Raw genomic sequence first — 20,874 nt, 5'->3', positions numbered from 1 at the left:
AGGCCAGGCGAGAGCCGGGAGCCATTTCCCCTCCACACCAGAGGCCTGCACAGGGCTGCTAGGCCCTAAGGTGGAAGCCACCCCTGCTGGAGCCCTGGCAGCTGCACCAGGATGCTGGGGCCCTGAAATGAGGAACATGCCCGAGGGAACCAGAGCCCCAGATTTTATCAGGAGATGTGGACTGTGCTGGCTGCTCTCCCAGTCCCCTGGGCACAAGGGGAGTTAGAGGAGCAGAGAACAGTTCACAAGCAGACAAGACTAAGCCTCTAGGTGGCCTCAGGTTGGGCCCAGAGAAGCAGAGAGCAGGCCTGAGGCTGCAGGAAGACCCAGCCAGGGGTCTGCTTACAGTTCACTCCCAGTCACACCCAGTTAGCCCAGTGAATCCCCTCACCGCCCTACTAACCAATGGACACCGAGGCAGGGCTGCTGGACGGACCAGCTGAGCTTAGGACACAGCAAGAAGACACATCAGCCAGCCAGAAGCTGGAGGAAAGAGGGAGGGAGCAAGTGGACATTTACAATGCCCAGATACCCAAGTGGTTCTTATCCTGGGTCAAGACAGTAGCCATATAGAGCCAGAAAGACACGTAGGAATCTTTCCACCCACCCTCCTTTGTGCACAGTTGAGGAAGCTAAGGAAACTGAGGCCCAGAGAGGAAAAGAATGTCCAGTGTCCCTGAGCCCCCAAACCCAGCCCAGACAGAGCTCCAGAGGTCTGGCTGGGCTCTCTACCAACTCTTAGCTGAAGGTCTCAGCCTGGCCTTTGGAATGAGCCCTGGAGAGATGAGTAAGGTAGGGGACAATAGATGAGCCAAACCAATAGGTGGAAGCAGGTAGGCCTAGGGGGCAGCTATGAGAACAGGGCACTGGGGCCAAGGTCACAAGCCAAGTGTGGGCAGCGGGGAGACCCAGAGACAGGCACAAGTGCCTACCGGGGAATTCTCTGGGGCCAAGAAATGGGTATATGTTTTATTATAAAAGCAATAAAGTTAATTTTTTACTTAAATAAAAATTAAAGGCTGATCCCCTCTGTTAAAGTTTGGGCTTGAAAGAACAGACTATAATGATTACTTAAAGCTTCTCCGTCATGCTTTCCACATGCCATGTGTGCCCCTTTGGAGACATAGCTGGGCTGCATGAGCAGGGCCTGGCTCTGGACAGTGGCTTGGCAGGCTTCATTCCTTAGGGACAGGGCACCTCTGGGCACCTCCTCTCTCTCCTTAGACTCTGCTTCTTTGTGGGCAAACAGCAGGTAGAACATGAAAATGAAATGCAGTAAGTGGAAACGCTTTAGCAGGCCGCTGGGCAAATAAGAGGTGCTCAGTAAGTGCTGGGCGATCAGAAATAAATCTGAGTGTGACAAATGCCCTCCCACACACCCTGACCCGGTGAGCCTTACCTGGCACTCTCGGGCCTGTGCTCGGGCTCCGCAGGCACCGGGGGCCGGCCCATGTCCAGGTGCTGCTCAAGCACCTGCTGCCGGAACTCCGACACCTGCGACTGCCGGTCCTCCTTCTCCTGCCGCAGCCGCCGCTGCCGCGCCAGCCACTTCTCCTCCTCGTTGGTGCGCTGGATGAGCAGAGCCGTGGCGGCACTGCTGCCCGGCAGAGAGAAGATGCCGTGGTTGGAGAGAAGGCTGGGCATGGTGTGATGGGGAGTGGGCGCCGGGTGCAAGGGGTGCTGCACAGGCTTGGGTGCCTGCAGGCCGGCATCCTTCAGCTTCTCTGTGGGGGGAGAAAGGCCATAACATCTCAGAAGGATCAGCTCGCTCCCGTCTCCTTCTCTCTTGCCCCTGACTGCTCAGAGAGCACGCCACCCCAAGGCCAGGACCAAGACAGCCAGAAGGGGCCTCGTGGATGCTTTCAGAAGCGTGCTTTGTCCCAAGGGAAGTATGGCCATCAGCAGGTGCTGCTCCCACTGAATCCAGGGCTAACCTGCCTGCAGTGCAAGGCCAGGCAGGCACGCGCTGGCTCACGAGAACAGGCTGTTATGTTTTTAGGAATCATGCAAGCCAGTTTTTAAATAAACCCTTATTGGAAGTTAGATACCTTGTAATGAAATAAAATGTCAAAAACAAAGGTAAAAGTTACTCAAAGCTCATCACTTCCTATTCCTTTTGCTACATCTGATCATTGTGCATGACTGAGCTCATCTACGTCTGCCTGTATCTGTGCTGTGTCTCTGAGCGTCTCTTCCCAACGCCTTGTCCAGTAGCCTCAGGTTTGTAGCGGGAAACTGGCCACGGTGGGAGTCTACGCCACGGAAGTTGGCAGATGCTACAGAATCAGGCCTTTCCCTCAGAGCACTGTCAGACACTTGCCAGCACACCCAGGGGGGCCTCGGTCTGTCCCTCTGGCTCACCCACCCCGGGTACCTGCTCGGGTCGGGGTCAGCTGCTCCGAGGGCTTGGCCCGCTCCTCCGTGGCGTGGCCCCGCAGCCCGTGCAGCTCGGCCACAGGCAGGAAGGCTGGCTCCAGCGCCTTGGCAGCCAACAGCTCCTTCTCACGGGCCCGCTGCTCCCGCTGGCGCTCCAGCTCCCTCTCCCGCTCCTTCTCCCGCTCGCGCTCCAGCTCCTTCTCCCGCTCGCGCTCCTTCTCCCGCTCCCGCTCGCGCTCCTTCTCCCGCTCACGGTCTGCTTCCCGTTCCCGCTCCCGCTCGCGTTCCCGTCGCAACTCCTCATCCATCTGCAGCCTGTGGGGAGCAGAAAGGGAGGCTGAGCTCCACTGTGAAGGGGAACCTGGGACGGTCCACTAACAGGAATTCCCAGAAGGGAGAAACGGACAGCAGCCAAGCCCAGAGCTTTTGTGGAAAACCCCACCACTCCAGAGTCAGTAAGGTACAGGCTGTGCACTACACCCTAAGCCTCACTGAGAGCTCGTGCCAGGAGGGGGAGATTCCAACGGTCCCCAAGAGGCATCAGCTGTCATTGTCCCATTTCAGGTAAGCAGACTGAGGACAGGAGTGGCTGAGGAGCCCCCTAGCCACAATGTGGCCAAACCAGGCCCCAGCCAGGCTTTTCTCCACCACCATGGAGTCTCAGGGTGTGACTTACCTCTCGGCGCTGAGGCTGGACATCCGCTCTGAGTGCAGAGCTGCCAGGGACGAGTGGGACAGCTCAGGAGGGTAGCGGACCCCGGAGAGGTGAAGATGCATGGCCGATGGGTGCAGTGGAGGCAGGGAGCCGGGGGTGGGGATGGGGTAGAAGGGGGACCGCAGGGCGGACAGGCAGTAGGAGTCATCCATCCTGTGCCAAGAAGACCGACCAGTGAACACCGAAGTTCAAGGGAAAAAGGCAGGACTTGGTCCTGCAGCCTCCACAAAGGCTCAGTCGAGGCCACACGCATGGCCAGCCCAAAGCCCCTTGTGGACAGAAGCCCCGAGATGCCAACAGCTCAGGGTCCCGAGGCCCTGCCAGGCCAAGACTTCTCAGGTCTGACCAGCAGCCCCCATGTGAGCAGCTGTACACAGCAGAACAACAGCCTCATCAGGCTCAGCTTCAGGAAGCTTCTACACAGAGCAGCGACCACCCACACTCCCACCAGGGTGGTTACAGAGCAAGGAGTCCCTCTCTACTACACAAAACTGCTCTGGTGACAGCTCTGTATTGCCAGCGGGGCCAACGACAAAGGGGGGAAGTAGAGGAATGACAGCTGAGACGAGGGGACTTTCTGGCAGGGCAAATCCCTACAGGCTAATCTGAACAGTTGGGGGGCTGTGCCAGGCTCTCACTGGGAGTCTGGCCCCCAGGACACGAGAAACATTCCTAGCCAGGTTCCATTTCACCAGGAGCACACTACTGCCTGAACATGAGGGCCCTGGTACTCGGTGGGGACTGTGGGGGAGGGGGGTACTCAGACAACTCACCTGAAGGCCGGGTGGGGGAAGGGGTGCGGGGCCAGGTACCCGGGGTGGTAGTAGGCTGCGGCGGTGGCAGGGTCCAGGCCGAGGGGAGGTAGGGAGGACATGCGGAGGTCCTCGGTGGTGTGGTAGGGGCGGAAGCTCCTCAGGTAGTCCTCGGTCACCGTGCTAGGGGGCACCACGTGGTGCACAGGCCGCTGGAGGCTGCAGGCAGGGATGGAGAGACAGACAGGTGAGCGGAGCGCCTGTTCCAGGCTGGGAAATGAGTCAGCCTCCCCACATTCCCCCTGCCGCCACCTCCCTTGGAAGGACGAGTCTCTGGGGACAGGTTCCGGCTCTCACTAACGAGACACCAGTGCTGGCAGGAGGCCCAGGGCACAGAGGTGGGCAGCTGCTGCTTCTTGCCTGTCTGGCTCCCCACTGTCCTCACCAGCAGGCACATGTCTGCTAGCTGCAGCCCACAGGGACCCCTCGCCCCTGGAACCAGGACAGGGGTTTGGGCGGGATGGGAGAGCCAGGAATCATCTCAGTGTGGAAACGGGCTGCAGGCGCAGACAGATGAGCCGCCCCCTGGTGGCCCTCAGAATCAGCTGGTGCAGACCCCAGGCTGCAGGCTCGGCCCCAGGTACCCAGCGCCCGAGCACTCGGGCCCGTCCCAAGCCCCCCACCCGCAGACTTACTTGAGCGGTGGGAATCGGGAGTCCTGCACGACTGAGCTGGGGGAGATGCCGAAGGGATAGGGGGAGGTGAGCAGGTGAGAGGGGATGGCCGGGCCCCCTGCCTTCTCCTGGGGCAGCGGGGGCTCCACAATGAGGCGTTCTCGACCGCTGCTGCTGCTGCCCCGAGAGCTGGCGTCCTGCTGGCGACAGAGAACAGCGGGTCAGGGCGGGGGCGGGACTGGCGAGGGCAGGCTGCTAACAAAGATGTGGCTGGTGTTTCTCCAGACAAGAAAAGCCTCAGGTTTAGTGCATGTTCTAGTAATGCCCCTTCCCTAAGGTCTTCTACCCACACCTGCAGTACGTGTGGTGTCAGAGGCAGGACGGCGAGAAGGGAAAACACAGGTCCCACTGAGGAACAGGTCTGGACCGAAACCCACCTGGGGGGGCTGTTCCCTCCTTGGTGCAGTGGGGAAGGACAGGGCCTCCCTCAAGGACTGCGAAGTTCACCAAGACGAGTACGCAGTGTCCATGAAGGGACATGGCAGAACAGGGGCTCCCCACCCCACACAAAACACTCACACTCTCCCAGCATGGGTCTCCAACAAGGTCACATTAGCTCCAAACCCAAACTCGAGGAGTTAGATGACACCGGTCCCAGCACTGCCCTCCCCTGCTCAGGAAGTGAGCATTACTCAGGAGCAGGCTGAGTAACCGCAGGGCAACGCTACTCATTGCCAGGTGCGCAGAGGCAGCCCCCAGGGGCCGAGGCGTCAACTGCGCTGACAGCTGTGGGCTGCGTCACAGATACCTCGACCCCTGGAGCCCGGGGTGACTCAGCCTCAAGAAGCTGGTACTGTCCAGAGCTCAATGTACCGATCTGCTTGCTGCTAACCCCTGGGGCGGCCCTGGCGATGGCCAGAGCAGGCAGCTGCAGGGCCTCGACTGGCCAGACCTGTCTGGGGACACCTTCGTACACACTGAGGGATAGGTGGCTATGGGCTGCGGCCCCATCTGCCCCAAACTCCTGGATGAAGAGAGTGATCTGGGGCCTGGCAGGGGGTGTGTAGCTCAGGGACCCAGAGAAGGAGCTGGCCCAAGGCACGAAGGGAGAGCAAGGCCCTCGCAGGAAAGGGCGGGCGTGCAGCCCCAGCCACATGGGGGGACACCCTACATGCACATCAACCAGAAATCACCCGGTTGGAAGGTTTTGCCTGTTCTCGTCATTTATGTGGCTGAAAGGAAGGGAGCCGCGCAGCCAGCCCCAGGGAGCATTCAGAGCAGTAGTCAGGGGCGCTTTCTCTGGGTTCTGGAGTAGCTCTACCTCCCCTTCAGCCCTCGCTCCAGGCCTACCCTGGGCTGCGGCCACCCACTCCTGAGCCCGTTTCCCAGCCAGACCTGCCTTCCCTCGGCCAGATCTGTGTGTCAAGTCTGACCACTACTGATCAGAGAGCAACCAGGGCTTGGAGAAAGCAGGAGGGGCTCCCAGGGCACAAGCCCCAGTCCACCTGCTCCAAATCCACGGTGTCTCCACAGCGCCACAAAATGCTGAACACCCGGAAAACGAGCAAGGTCATGACCCTCTGACTGTCTCATTGAACTGGCTGCTGAGGAGCATGTCTGGGAAAGGCCACTGGACATGGGGTGGCACGCCTGGAGCCGAGGGCCAGACGCCGGAGCTGTGGGCCTGACTGCCGAGGGGACCTTGGCTCCCTGTTCCTCCAGCTGCAGCTCTCCCTGCTCTGCACGGTCATCCTCAGCACCAGGAGGTGGGGGTGGCAGAGCCCCCATTTATCTACCACCCCGTGTGGGTGGTGAGCAGCGGATCACTGTGGCCGCTCATCCATCTTCACACCGGCCAACAGGACACCGTGGAGGTGGTCTCTGACGGGGTGGCCGAGGCTCACGGACAAGGGCCCATCCGCCCCTCAGCCATAGTCACCAAACATGCCCAGGGCCAGGCAGCCGCCGTGCGCCTCCGTCCTCCAGAAGACACATCAGCGGTAATTAATCGAAGGAGACAGGCTGCTGACTGGAATTTCTAATGAGCAGCAACATCTGTTGCCTTCACATGCGGTGGCAGGGACCTCCACTCACTGCAAGGCCCTCGTGGGCTCACGAACTTGGACCTGCCCTTCCCAGAAGGCGTGTTCACACGGCGAGTGCCAAGGATGGGACACACACAGACCCCAGTGCCCTGGGTCAGAGGTGGGAGCCCGGAACTCCTGCCTCTCAGCTTTCCAGAGACTTCTATACTGGGGCTCGGGGTCCTCCAGCTGCTTATGCAGACAGTGGGGGACTCCCGGCTCACCTTAGGACAGCACCTCTTATGTAACTGTCTCATGCCTCAGTTTCCAATTGCAGCCCCAGCTCATAGAGCAGTGAGGACGATGCATTAGTATAGGTGGGCAGTGGGTGAGAAACTTGGGGGCGGGGGGGGGGGGGGGGTGTGTGAGGCTCACACACAGCAGCGCAGCACCAAGCCTGAAGTCCCCCTCACTCCCACAATCACCGCTGCTGGCAGAGGGAACCAGCTCCAGGGGTCCACCCCTCCCCAGGGCCACCAGGGAATAGAGCCCCCTTCTCTCCTCAGTGGGACAAAGTCCTGCTAAAAGGCAGCTGGGCCAGATGGCACCTTGTCCCGGCCTGGCTGAGACAAGCAAGGAATCGGAGAAGCCAGGGGTGATGGGGGAGGCAGTGGGCAGGGGGCTCAGTGGGCCAGACCCACGTGCCTTCCATCTGGCTGGCACCCTGCTAAGCTTGTGACAAGCACCTGGGAGTGAGGTCAGTCCAGCTTAGAGGGCACACAAGGGCTGCCCACGGTGGGATGGGCCCAGTCAGCAGACCCCAACATGGGCTGGGCCTAGAAGGCTCTGCCAGCCACCCCAAGGCACCCCAACAGTGACGGCTGGACTCCCACTGCTGTCCCTGGCAGCCAGGCACGCATTGAGGAGCATCTGTGGGCAGCTTTTTATTTCTGCGCCGCGGCTGCAAGGCTGCAGGCGCAGCTGTAGCGATGAAAGGAAGACGGATGAGGGGGAGGCAGGGAGGGAGGAAAATCCTTCATTCTCCGGTGATTAGAGAGGTTTCCAGTCAGACAGACAGGACATGCCCTGTTAGCTTTAAAATAGACTATTTTTCATTTCATCGCTCCTTTCCAAGCTCCAACTACCTGGGAAATCTCTGTGACCCCAGACAAGGGGCCCTAGAGGCCCCCCAACCCCACCCCGCGCCATCAGGAGGCCCCCGTGACTCCTGGGCTACCACTTCAGGAAGTGATTCGCCTCTCCTGCCCTCACGCCTCTCCCTGAGCTCCCCTCCCCAGAAGGATTAAGCTCTCCGCTGAGCCTTTGTGCGGAGCTGATGAGCCATACATCAACTGCTAATCCCACTCCCGTCCTCCCGCCCCCTGCCAGCATCAGTGTTTCACTAACCGCCAATGGCTGGAGCAGATCTGTGCCTGGCCCTCTCTCTGGGGTTAGTAAATGTTTCTGAGTGAGGAGGAGCCAGGGAGCCGGCCTGGGGCAGGAAGGGACTGTTGACAAGGCATCCTGGGTCCCAGTGGGGAGGGAAAAAGCAGCCATTCCTGAGTGGGAACATTTTGGGCTGTGGAAGCTGCCACAGGCCAGGGACACAGCAGGACGCAGAAGCTGCCTGGACCGAGTGAGTTAGGGGAAAGGCAGCTGTTGAGCCAGGTGGCTGGGCCCCTGAGGTCAAGGCTGACCGCCAGGTGGCTGACAGTGAGGGGCAACTGGCCTCTCTGTAGGCAGGAGACTCTGGGAAAGAACCCTTATCCTCCCTCCAACCAGGGGTAGCGGGCAGCCCCGCTGGCTGGAGTCCACCTGCCCGGTCGTGCCTTGTCCCTCCAGTCTCCAAACTGCACACAGGGCAGAGCCAACAACGCCAAGGTAGCAGCGTCTGGGAAAGCACAAGGGGAACTTGAGCAGATGACAATCCAGGAGGGCTTCTCACCTCCAATGTGGGGGTCAAGTTAGAGTCACACCTAGGTGGGTCCCAGGCCACAGCTGTTTCCAGGGATCCCCACTGGGTTCATTGGGGACCCTCACTCTAGGTCAGGACCTGCCTGATGGAGTCCACCCCTCAAGGGCAGAAAGACAGACCCTGAGTGGCCAAGCGGATGCCCACCCCCCCCACCCCAATAGAGAGGAGCTGAGATGGGGCGAGGTGGGAGCTCCCCCACCCCCTTGGTTTAATTAGTATTTCCAAGCAGTGCCATCCCTCGGGGAACTTGGCAGGAAAATCCAGGAGAGAAGCACAGCGACAGTATCTTAATTAGAAGGGCTCCTCTGGGCTAGGAATAGCAGGTGTGTGTGTGGGGGGGGGGGGGGGCAGCGAGCCCTGGCCCGGGGCAGAGCAGTGGTTCCCAGGGCCACCCGCTCCTTCTGCACAGGCAGGTCACCTGGCAGCGGCCACATACAGGGACCCCAAGTGTTAGGAAGGGCCCCCTTGGTGGGTGTCAACAGTTAGGATGGAAACATAAAAATGTGACATATGAAAACGGGGAGTGGCCTTTTCCTATGTCAATTCCTTGTCTGAGCAATAAGGAATCACAACAGTTATTATTTATTAAGTGCTTGTGACTTGGAAACACCATTTTAAGCACTTGACGTGGAGTCATGGGCCAAATTATATGAGTATGTCCCCATTCAAATTCATGTTGAAGCTCCAACTCCCAGACCTCAGAATGTGGCTGTATTTGGAAACAGGGCCTTTAAAGGGGTGATTAAGTTAAATGAAGCCATCAGGGGGGCCCTAATCCAATATGACCAGCGTCCTTATAAGAGGAGATCAGGACACAGCCATGCACAGGAGAACCATGTGGGGACACAGGGAGAAGGCGGCCATCTGCAAGCCAAGGGGCGAGGCCTCTGGAGCAACCAGCCCTGCCCGCACTGTGACTGCAGACGTCCAGCCCCCAGAGCTGCGGGTACGCCTGTTATGTAGGCACTCGGTGCATGGTGCTGTTGGTGGCAGCCAGAGATGAATGACACTCACAAATGCTATTCTTCCTTTGCACAGACCCTCCTGGTAGGTGCTGCTGTCACCTCACTGTGCAGAGAAGACAAGGGCTCAGAGGAGCACAAGTTTGGGAGTGAGGGATTTGAGCCCCAAAATCCAGTCCTCCCTTATGGAAGGCCACCTTCCCTACACCTGTGACCTGTGGTCACACCCAGCTCCAAGCACCCTGGGCACTCACCTGCCGGCCCTCGCTCCTCCAGACGCCATTGACGGTCTTGGTAGGGGCAATGGTCACCACAGGGGGCGTGCTGGGGACGCTGTGGCCCCCAGGGGGGACGATGATGGGGCCCATGGGCACACGCTTGGGCGTGCTGGCAGGGGAGCTGTGGTTGGTGGCTGGAGAGGACACGGGGGATGACTCGCTGCTCAGTGAAGACCCTGCAAGAGAAGGACAGAAAGCCTGAGCCATGGATTCAGATGGCTCAGTGTTTGACTCAAGGCCACCGGCCCCTACCGCAGACCCAGACCTCATCTGAGAACCATGAACAGCACTGAGGCCAAATAGGCAATCCTCAAATTTTATCCATCACAGCAAAGGTTCAACCAGTGCCAGGCACCAGGCAGGCGAGTGGCACACCCTTGCCCACCACCAGCCCTGTGCGTCCAGGCCGCTCAACTGCACAGTCCCGAGGTACGCATCAGCTTGGGTGGCTGTGCGCTCTACTGGCTGGGGGCTGGGGTAGAGCTGGCACCTGAACCCTTCTTGGATGGACACCGGGTGCCAGTCTTGGTCTGGGAGGATCTGGCAGGAGGCTGCTGCTGACGGTCCGAAGTAGCAGCCAGGAGATGCCTCGTCTCACTCCGGGACTCAGGAGGCAAACACTGAACTCTCCAAGGGGGCACAGCTGGGCACCTTCTATTTCTAAGATCCTGGCTTTGCACCTGCAGCCCCGGGGAGGTGGGGGAACAGGTGCCATCACAGACCCCCCTTTCTGGAAGTGGAGTTCCATCGGCTTCCAGGCATCCTCCGCGAATTTTGTTTCAAACCTGTGTCTGTCCCAGGGACACTTGTCTTGTCTCCACACCATCTCAAGTGATCACTCTCACATTACCAAGTAAGACCTCTGGCTAATGGGCGGCCCATGGCCCCATGTGCACCGAGACAGTCCCAGCTGCCAGGGTTCCGCTGAGAAGGCAGCACTCTGGCGCACTTCCTTCTTTCTGACCCAGAGGTCCTGGCCAGCCATGCGCAGCCTCAGTGGTGTGACCAGCCGGCAGAGGGGCCCAACATCAAGGCCCCGCAGATGGAGACAGAGCTCTGCCCCGAGCAAGGTGCTCCTGCCCAGGCCTCCGCCCTGCAGGGAGATACCCAGTCAAAGTCAGACCTGCCCCCACCCAACTCACAGGCTGCGCCCCAAGAGCTGCCCAGCAATACATTTTGCTCAGCAACCTTAGGAACAATGCCAAGGCCAGGCACCCCTCACCCCCTGTCCCCACCTGTCTGTCCCCAGCCAGGCAGGCAGTGAGGTGTCATGTGGGGTGAGTAGGGACTGTGTGGGGGGGGGGAACGGTCCCAATTCTCCAAACGGATCAGCCAACCACAGCCCACACCCTAAAATTCTGCAACCCCCCGGAACCGAGCACTGGGTCTAGATCTCAGTTCTGCTGCCCACCAGCAGGGGAAGCTCCCAGCCTCCTGGTCAGTGCCATCACCCCTGGGGGACAACCAATGGGGGAGGATGAGTGGCCTTGCTTCCCCAGTGGGGATGCCTCCAAGGTTCTGAAACAAACCGGGCTGCCATGTCAGTGAGACCCAGCCAGGAAGCCAGTTTTAGGACCCCAGTGGGAGGAGTGCTGGCTAGGGACTGACCCAGTGGCCCCCCAGAAGCTGGCGGGCTGCCGTCCACTATGAGAAGCTGATGGAGAGAAACCCTGGTGGTAAGTTGGGGCACCCAGGCCCTCCCCTGAGTTTGTGCAACTTTGGGAAACTGCCTGTGTTTCCTCAGGCTGTTATCTGCCCAGGGCCCGGCCCAGCACCCTGCTCCTGGGTCTGTACCCGGCACAACAGGGCTGATGTCCAGCCAAGTCACGGCCAGGGGCTCTGGCAGCCACCGACCTGAAACTACCCCAAGGCTCCCCAGCAGCTAAAAGGACAGAGCCTGCGTGGCCTCAAGAAAGACGTTAGCAGGCAGGGCAGGAAGCAGCCAAAGCCTCAGGCCCATGGTGAGTCACGGCAACACCACCAAGTGGAGAAAGATGGAACTGCAGCGACGGGGGCGGAAGCCAGACGCTTGTACCTGCAGGAGGGGCAGCTGCAGTGGGGCCTCCCTCTGCTTCAGTTCTGTGGGCTCACTCCGAAAATCCGCCCCCCTGGGTGCTTATGGTCTGCGCACTCTTCTGTAGGTGCTTAGATTTTGATAAAAATCTCATTTTAAATTTCTGAAAATATACTAGGCAGCGATCTTTCTCTTTATAAAAGGAATTTCCATGATCCCGTTTTTGGGTTGTGGCACCTTTATTGAGATATGATCCCCGCACCCCAGAACTCACAACACCATTTGCAATTCAACAGTTTTTAGTATATTCACAACTGCAACCATCACCAGTCAATTCAGAACATTTTCTTTACCCCAAAAGAAACCCCATACCCACTAGCACCCACCAACCCCTGGCAGCCACCAATCTGCTTTCTGTCTCCATGGATTTCCCTAGTCCGGGCATTTCATGTAAATAGAATCACATAGTATGCAGCCTTTTGTAACTAGTTTCTTTCACTCAGCGTGATGTTTCTATGATTCATCCATGCTGTTAGCGTGTCACAACTGTGTTCCTTTTCATGGCTGAGTAATATTCCATTGTAGAAAGGGACCCCATTTTGTTTATCCATCACCACCAATGAATGGTCGGGTATGTCACTTTCTGACTACTGTGAGTGGTGCTGATGTGGCCACCACTCATAAAGCTCCTGTCACTCAGCCTTGGGTGCTGGACAGCCCGAAGGCCGTACTGTGTGCCCAGCTTGCATCCTGGGCGGCCCTGCCTAAACTCTGCCTGTGAGTCGAGGTAGGATGGATCTTTGTGGTCTGGAGCCAAAAAAGTAAAGAAATAAAGCAAAGACACCCAGAGCCCTCATTCTTCAAGGCAGAGGCTGCAGCTGCCTAGAGGCCAAGTTGGGGTCAAAGGCTAGGTGGGCTGTGGTCCTCCAGGGCTTGGGGAAGATGAGAACAGACACCTTCCGCCCCTCATCCTGCACCAGCTCTGGGCCTCAGGGAGGGAGGCATCTAGACCTCAACTTTAGGAACAGGAGCACCTGACAGTCCAGGGCACTCAGGGTCACCTGGCCCCCACCTCTGCTCACTTGCCTCCTCCCTCCACACCACCCTACATCATTGTCTCCGGATTAGCCTCCTTTCCACCTGGGAGGCCCTCCACAATTAACGCCTAATCCCTTGGGGCAGGGCTGTCAGTCGCCAGCCAGAGCACTCCATCGATCCCTGACCACGTACCCGCCAATTAGCGACCCTTGTTCTCCAGGCAGCGGCTGCAGCGCAGGGCGCAGGCAGGGCCGTGATCGCTGTAATTAACTGGAGGCATGTGGCAGGAGTCAGTGGACGCATGTGGATTGGAGATGACAAGAGGCAGAGCGCTCAGTGTCACCTCTGTTGTCTGACCTCAAGGATTAGCGCCCGAGGCCACCTGGGCACATGTAATTAACAGCTGAGACCCCAAAGCTGCCGCGAGGGGCGGGGGAGTGAGGCCTGAAAATAAAACCGCAATACTGTGGCTGCCCCATCAGCTTTCCCAAATGTGCACTTAACTAGCCACGCAAACAATTATTAAGCACCGATCGCATGCCCTTAAGAAAGACTGCTGTGTCACTACAGCACCACCCTGGCCTGGGACACTGCAGGGAGCAGAGGGCCAGGACTAATCGCAGTCACACCAAACAGCCCCATCCACCCAGGGCCTGACCCTGCACTGAGTCAGGCCTCCTAGCTTAGGGGAGTGACAGAGAGAACACAGAAGAACATGTGACCATCTGATGCATTTCTCTAGAACAGGACCCTCGGGCCAGCCTTCTGAGAGGCCTGAGGGGGCTGGGGGTGGGGCGCTGCACTGCTTGGCCTGGGTGCCAGCGGGAGGCAGCTGCTAGCAGTTGGCAAGTGAGCAGCAGAGCAGCGGGAGGCCCGCCCAGCAGAGCTCTGCCCCAGTGCCAATGGGCAGCAACCTGAGACCCACAGCCAGGTTGGTGAGTCTGAGGGTCCTCTGCTCCGCTCACCTGCCCCCCACCTTCTTTTGCCTTTGTTCTGTCCCAGGCCATCCTGAATTGGTCTCTGGGCCAACCTTACACAGAATTGTCAGGCTGTCATGGCCATGGGGACCCCACAACTGGCTGGCGGGTGAGCGAGCCCACAGCCTGGTGTGGGCAGCAGCCCCGCTGGGAGACACAAGCCCCACATTTCTCCAGGCTGCCCCTCTGCCATCCCCATTTCTGACCAGGAGGTAGGAACCAGGCCTGGCAGACTACGCCCCATGGACTCGTACAAGGGCCTGGCCACCGAGTCCCGCCTCTTTGCGTGCAAGGCCCAGAGGCACCCGCAGGAAGCCTCCCAGCCGGACTGGCCCAGTTTTGGTCTTGCCTCCTTTCCCTGAAAGGTCCCCAAGGGAACAGGAACAGCAGGCCCTGAATAAAGTCCAACCTGTGCCTGGTGGGAATAGACACGTGAGGGGCAGGGAGATGCAGTTCCTATCAAGGCACACGGTAGAGGAACTAGGGTGGGAAGCCCTCTGTACAGCTGCCTTGTGCCTGGCTGAAGTTCATGAAGAACCTGCTGAAAGACCTCAGGGCCACTCCTACCTGCCAGCCAGCTGGAGCTTCTCCAGAGGGTGGGGAGACAGTCGGAGTCCCCGCCCCTCCATGGCCAACAGCCCGCCCCTGGGCCTGATTCACAGTCATGTGACTGTCACTAAGCCCAAGCCAGCGAAGGTGAGATGCAGGTTTTCATGACAAAGTGCACTTCCAGGGACCAACCAATGACTTGCTGGTGAACAGGACTGGGAAGGTCAGCGGGCTCCCAACTGAGGGGCAACGCTGCTGTGTCACGGCACACAAGAACCCACAAGGGGTGCGCTGGGAAGGTGAGGGAAGTGGGGGTGAGGAAGACAGGGGATGGCAGAGGGGGCTTCAGCGGGGAGCCAGGGAAAGCCACTGTTGTATCAGCATAGCCGGGGGAAGCCCCTGCCCTTTCATCCAGGGCTGGGTATCGCCTACCAGTCCACTGCTCTGGTCACCTCCTCCTGCCCCAATCTGCCTTCCCTCCCATCCTGCCCAGCACTCAGCTCCCAGGCATGCCCGCCGCCCCTTCTCTGGGCCTCAATTTCCCCCAGCTCCACCCAACCACACCCACCTGCCTCTAGAATCTCAGCCTGGCAGACAGAATAGAAGGGAGAGGCTCGGAGGGCGCCCCTGCTGGAGCTCACACCTGTGCACAGACAGATGGGGCCGCAGACATCCACAGGGCGACACCGCCTCACCAAGCCTGCCAGCCGCGCGGCTGACACACACAGGCAGCACGAGTGCCAGGCAGGCTCTTTCCTCCCTTCGTTTGTTTTGCTGCTGTCTTTGCAAGAGGCAGACTTCAGGTGGTGGCAGAACAGGAGAGCCCCACCCTCGCCCAGGACAGCTTCCTGACTGGTCCACTGGCAGGCAGAGTCCCAACTCAAGCAGCGGGAGGGGCGCTGCCCAGCCTCCCTGGGACTCAGGGGTGGGACCTTGGTAACCAGACCCGCCTGCAAAGCCAGTGACAAGATGAGGCAGGCAGCCAACAGACGCCGGGGAAGGAAGCTGGCTGGGGACCCAGTGTTCAGGGCTCTGGACCCGAACGAGAGCTAGAAATTCAAGTCCAGCTGCCACCATCGCCACCCTTGTCAACCTTTTGTCAGATTCAAACAAAGCCGGGGTAGCTTGGTTGTTTCACAGGCGACAAAAATGGTGCTTCTGCTCTGTGCAGATGCCAGCTTGGGGAGGCCACTCGGCTGTCCCATGGGGCTCAGGGTGGTAGTGTCACGCGCCTGGCACCCTCCGCTGGGAGGCTGGACATGGGGGTTGAGTGGGCCCAGAGGCTTCAGAGCCCACTCTGCTCCCTCCCCATGGTCCAGCACCCCAGCCACAGAGAAGGCCCCCAGGTCACAGCTGCCTGAGCAGACCGCCCCCACCCTGCATGGCACAGCCCCCCGACATTCTCCATAGGCAGAGGAACCACATGGTGGGACCACCAGCCTCTGAAAGAGGCCTGTGGTACAAGCAGGGACAAGAGTGGAACACAGTTAGGACTAGTCCGCTGTGTCCCCACGGTGGGGTTGCACTGGCCCGGGTGTCGTGAGCGCCTGCCCCCAGCGGCAGAGGACTCGGCGGGCTCTCCGCTCTGCAGCCCCTCCCCTCAGCAGACGGGCGCTGCTGCGGCCCCACGGGAGGTGCCTGCTGTGGCGTGGAGGCGAGCAGATTGCCACACAGCTTGTGAGAGCCGCCGCCTGGCAGCAGCCCCTGCCCTGTCACGCTCAGGGACGGCGGGATGCAGGCTACCAGACTGGCCCTCTTTGGGGGGGGGTGGGGCGCAGATGGGAAGGGTCCAGCTATGGTGGCGCCTAGGGCAGGGCGAGCAGCTGCCAGGCCCCAGACAGGACCAGGCAGGCACGCAGCGTGAACGGGACTGTCTCACCCCCCCACTCAGTCGCTCAGCAAGCACCTCTAAGCCCACAAGATGCTTTGGGGATACCCAGCATGCCCTGCAAGGCCTGGAGGAGTCTCGGGGTGTTCAGGGGGGCCACAACCTGTGACAGTGGGTCTTGGGACTCCTCAGCTGGGACTCCTTTCAAGGCTGTAATGGGGGAGGTGGTCTCCGCCCAGAAGAGGTTCTGGCAGGGAGTGGAGGCCAGGCCAAGGCTAGAGCTGGCCTAGCAGCTACCAAGGCAGAGGAAAGGTGGAGTGGCCCAGGGGGACATTATTTTGGTGGCCAGGGCAATGAGGGACCAGTTCCAGCAGCTGATGACAGATGCCAGGGGCAACTGCTCGTGTGACACCTCCTCCATTCAAGGTGGGACCCCCTGGCCTGTCACTCACAAAGGGTCCCCTAGGTGCACCCCAGCTTGGGAATCAGCCACAGACATGTAGCCTGAGGTTGTGTGTTGTGGGCCCGGCCAATTCCTTTCTTCCAAGAAGTCAAGACAGGGACTTGGAGATGGAGAGAGGCCACCCTGGGCCTGGACGTACCCCACGCTGTCGACAGGAGCCATGGTGGCAGAGGCTGCCTCCAGCCCAGACGAGCCGATTCTCTCCCTCCCAGAGGCAGGTCCGATTCAGCCAACCCAAACCCCAGTGCGCAGCTGCAGCGTGCAGGGGCACCCCCGCCCACGGAAGCCCTCTCCTTCCCAGCCCCCTCCCAGTGATGGCCCTCAAGCCCCTGGCTGGGCTGCTCAGAGATGGAGAGGTGGGGGACGGGGGGCAGAACCGATGGTGGTGCTATCAGTGGTGTGTGGGGGCCGTGGTCAGGGTAGAGGCGGCGATGGCCTTGGTGGCCCTCAGTCACAGCACACAGCTGCTATGCCTGGAGCTGGTGTGTTCTCTCTGAATCAGCCAAATCTGCAAGGTACAGATGTTATCCTCGCCCTGAGAAAAGACAGAAGCTCAGAGGTAAGGTGTGGCCAGGGTCACAACCAGGACGTGAGCCGGAATCTGCTAATGCCCATGTGATTAGCCCTATGAGCACCCGCCTGGGGCGAGTAAAGGGTCAAGCAGTCCAGGGGGCTGGACGCCAGGCCACACTGGCCACTGGGGACTGAGCAGCCGGTTGTGCTGCAATGAAAAGAATGCGCATTTCGGAGCCTCAGGAAAGACGAAATTCCCCACTGAGGACTGGCGTCTCCCTCGGCGGCCTCTCTCCAGGGAGAGGAGACAGGGCACTGAGATGACTGACTGCCTCTGAGCTGGGTTTTTAAACTGCACCCCTGGGACACGACGGGAGGAAAGAATGAGCTGGAGGAGCAGAGGGAACAGCTCAGTGCTTGTGGCTTGAAATCAGATGACACTTCCACAGCGGGGACAGGAGCAGAGGTGGAATGGAGGGGGTCAAAAGTGAGCTGGATGCTCCCCAGGCAAGGACAGGCAGACAGTGTCAGCGAAGCTTTCCCTGGGGCCTGCGGGGGCGGCGCGCGAAGGGGCGGAAGGGCAGGGGTGAGGGGCTGGCAGCCTCCCTCTCCCACTGCCTCCCTGGGCAGGTCTGAAGCTGCTCTGGTTCCAGGTGGCACCTCTGCCTGTGGGGAGGGGGCTGCTGGGAGTAAGTCATAGGATCCTGGGCCACCTCAGCGCCCAGATGCTGAGATGCCCACACCTCCAGGCTACAAGGGCCCTTCACCCCATGGTTGGGGGCGAGGCCCTTCAGAAAGAGGCTGTGGGAGAAACAGCAGGCTGCCATGTCCTGGGACACAGTCCTTGGAGTTGTCGACCTTCCCTTCTGCTGCTTATGCTGTGGGAAGCCTGAAGCTCAGTTCTGTCCACCAGCAAAACTAACAGAGAACAAAGGCCGGGGCTACGCTGAGAACAAGCCGGGGGGACCGATACACAGCATGTGCTCAATAACCGGCCGCTGCCGTGACTAAGGAGGGGAGGCCCTGGATGGGTCTGCCTCCTCACAGGCCCGGGAATGGGGATCTGGTGCCATCTGCCCACAAGGCTGTTCAGTCCCAAGAAGGAATGACGTCCTGCATGGCTACGCTGCGCCCTGGAGGGCCTGGAACCGCCAGGCTGAGCACGGGAAAGCAGCCACACATGCCATGTGACTCCAGAGGTACAGCCTCTGGTGCAGCACAGCCGTCCTGCCGGGGACTGGGGGCAGGATGGGGAAGGACTGCTCAAGGGTCCGGGTTTCTTTTAGGGATGATGAAAATGTTCTCCAATTAGCGGCAATGGTTAAACAACACTGAATACGCTAAAAAAAAAAAATTAAAAAAAAAAAATCACAGAATTGTACTCCTTTGAAGTTTAAAGGGTGAATTTTATGGCATGTAAATTATATCTTAAAAAATTAACTTCCCCCAGGCTTCCAGAAGCTGACACCAGTATCTCCCCCACACCCTCCAGGGATACTGAGTGCTCCCTGAACCTCTGCGTGGAGGGCTTCTCCCCCGCTGAGGTCGCCCGCTGAGGCTTGTGGTCCTCACTCCAGTTCTCCAAGTCCACTTGGAAAGCCCTAAACAGCAGCAGCAGCAGCAAGGGACAAGGGCTACATCTCACCAGCTGTGTGACCTTAGCTTACAACCTGACCTCTAAGCCTCAGCTTCTCCAGCTGTATAATGGGCCAACTTGGGCTGCCAGCCAATTCTCCAGACGGAGATGGCAAAGTCAGAGCTACGCTGATTCAGTGAGAAAAACGGGGACCAGGCATGGGGTGTGACCCACAGGATAACGAAGCATCTCATTTCCTCAAATCAAGGCACGACTGGCCAGATGGAGAATCGCGAACTGAGCTCACGGCCATCCATGGCTTCAAACTCTCACACTTGGCTCGTGGCCGCCACAGTCAGATACAAGGGGGCGAGGCCCAGGCACACACACTGCAGTACCTGAGAATCAGGGACTCCCAGGGTCCACGAACATTCAGTCCCCCAATCTCAGCTTTCTCAGCAGAAGGGGGCGGGTCACCTCAGTTAGCCAGTGGCAGACACCACACTTCAACACAGTAAGAGCTCGGACCAGCGTGGCTCAGCCCTCTACTCCCTCTCCTGACACTTCCCAGGGTGTCACACCAAACACTCCAGCCGCAGCCACAGGCTCAGGGTCTGAACCTCCCAACAGCACAGTTTGTTCCCAGCCAGCGAGGCCCGGCAGCCTCTGGCACACTGGCTGCGCGCTGGCCCGTCCCTCGGCCCGACGCTGGGCCAGCCTGGGGCACAGGAGAGCAGACAAAGGGCAGCCGGGACAGCCCCTGCTCCGTGCCCGCGCCACACATGGGCCTACACTTGCAGACCCCGCCACCACCTGCCGCGGCAAGGAGGGACACGTGCCCTGTCACGGCCATATCCTCTGCAGATGTGGGGTGTCAGTCTAAGACTCGAGCCCATCGGGCTGGGAGTGGACACAGCTGCTTGGTGAAGCCCCGACACTTGGAGTGACTCAGCCCAGGCGGGACCAGCATCCTCCCACACGCTGACAGACGCGGCTTTAAAAGCCACGCCAGCCCTGTTTCTTTGCTTTCTGGAACGCTCTTAGAGGAGACAGCCAAGGCAAGGAACTGCTGGGCAAGTTCTGCCCCAGGGGCTTCTTGCTGGCTCTGAGGAGAGCCGTGTGCCTCGACGCTAGCTCGGGTTCCCGCTACGGGCGCTGCTCCCGGGGCGCGCTGTAGCCTGTCCGGGGGTTCAGGGGGCCTGAGCAGAGCTCTCTGCGGGCTCTGGGCATCTGCTCTCCAGCTGCGAGGGGCACCCTGGCCCCAGGCAGCTGGGCCTCTTGACACTGGCGGGGCTCCTGCAGCCTGTGGCTCAGATGCGGCCATGTCCCCAGGCAGGCACCCTCGGAGGGCGAGGGGTGCGTGCACGACGCGGAAGGTCTGCTGGCAGCCACTGCCAGGTGAGCCAAGTAGTGCACAGCAAGTGGACGCAAGCCCACACCCCAGTGGCCTCCCTCCCGCGCCAGCGCCGCCCTGCCCATCGATTCTAAGCTCATTCCCCTCACACTTTCTCCTCTGTCCAAAAACCATGCCTGGGAAGAGGCAAAGTTCTGAAATCAGAAGACCCCCAGTACACCCAGATTAGGGCAAATGTCCGTTCCGTGGAGCTGAGGCTGCAGGTCTCATAAAAACCAACACAGTCCTTTTCTGCACATGTGTTTTCTGGGTACCCCTAAGGGCCCTGGAAGCCAGATGCCAGGCCTTAGACCTTTGGGGCGAGGCCGATGCCATGCAGAGGCACCCTGGTACTTGCTTCCTGTGCCTCAGATGCTGCCCCCCGCCTCCTGGCAGCAGGTCCAGAGGGTGTCTAAGAGCCCTGCGCCAGAGTCCACAGGGGCCAGATCTCTGGGCAGCTTGGGCTGAAAGCTGCCCTTCACCTCCCTGAACCAGCAGCCCTTGACCAGGACTCACATGGGCAGCTGGACGGTCACCCTGAGGAATGCCTGAAACCAGAGGCCTGGAGAGCCTCATGCTATGAACAAGGAGACTGAAGCTCAGAGAGGATCAGCCTTTGCCCAATGTCACACAGCCTATCACTGCCCAAGAGACACCAGGAGCCAGGGCTCTGAACCTCTGGGGGACGCCAATGTCTGTCCATGACACGGAGCAAGTTGTGCCTCAGGGAGCTAGGCAGCGGTGGGCTGAGCTGCCCCAGAAATTCC

The 20,874-nt window shown here is 59.7% G+C and overlaps 1 protein-coding gene across 6 annotated transcripts in view; it reads right to left on the bottom strand.

Moving 5' to 3' along the window:
• Positions 1–20,874, bottom strand: part of GSE1 (Gse1 coiled-coil protein) — a 107,627-nt gene that overhangs the window by 13,243 nt on the left and 73,510 nt on the right. For 5 of the 6 annotated variants that reach the window (XM_090260930.1, XM_090260934.1, XM_090260935.1 and 2 more), the window contains 6 exons: positions 9,733–9,932; positions 4,539–4,717; positions 3,865–4,062; positions 3,053–3,244; positions 2,375–2,691; positions 1,400–1,724 (listed from right to left, as the gene is read on the bottom strand). In XM_090260930.1, coding sequence (XP_090117056.1) covers positions 1,400–1,724; positions 2,375–2,691; positions 3,053–3,244; positions 3,865–4,062; positions 4,539–4,717; positions 9,733–9,932 — 1,411 coding nt within the window. The remainder of the gene's footprint in view (positions 1–1,399; positions 1,725–2,374; positions 2,692–3,052; positions 3,245–3,864; positions 4,063–4,538; positions 4,718–9,732; positions 9,933–20,874) is intronic. The other variant, XM_090260932.1, reaches the window with a different exon arrangement.

Source organism: Furipterus horrens, unplaced genomic scaffold, assembly GCF_987537825.1.
Source record: "Furipterus horrens unplaced genomic scaffold, mFurHor1.1.pri manual_scaffold_13, whole genome shotgun sequence".
Lineage (NCBI taxonomy): Eukaryota > Metazoa > Chordata > Mammalia > Chiroptera > Furipteridae > Furipterus > Furipterus horrens.
Note: the sequence above shows the minus strand (reverse complement) of the source record. Positions and strands in the feature narration are given on the sequence as shown.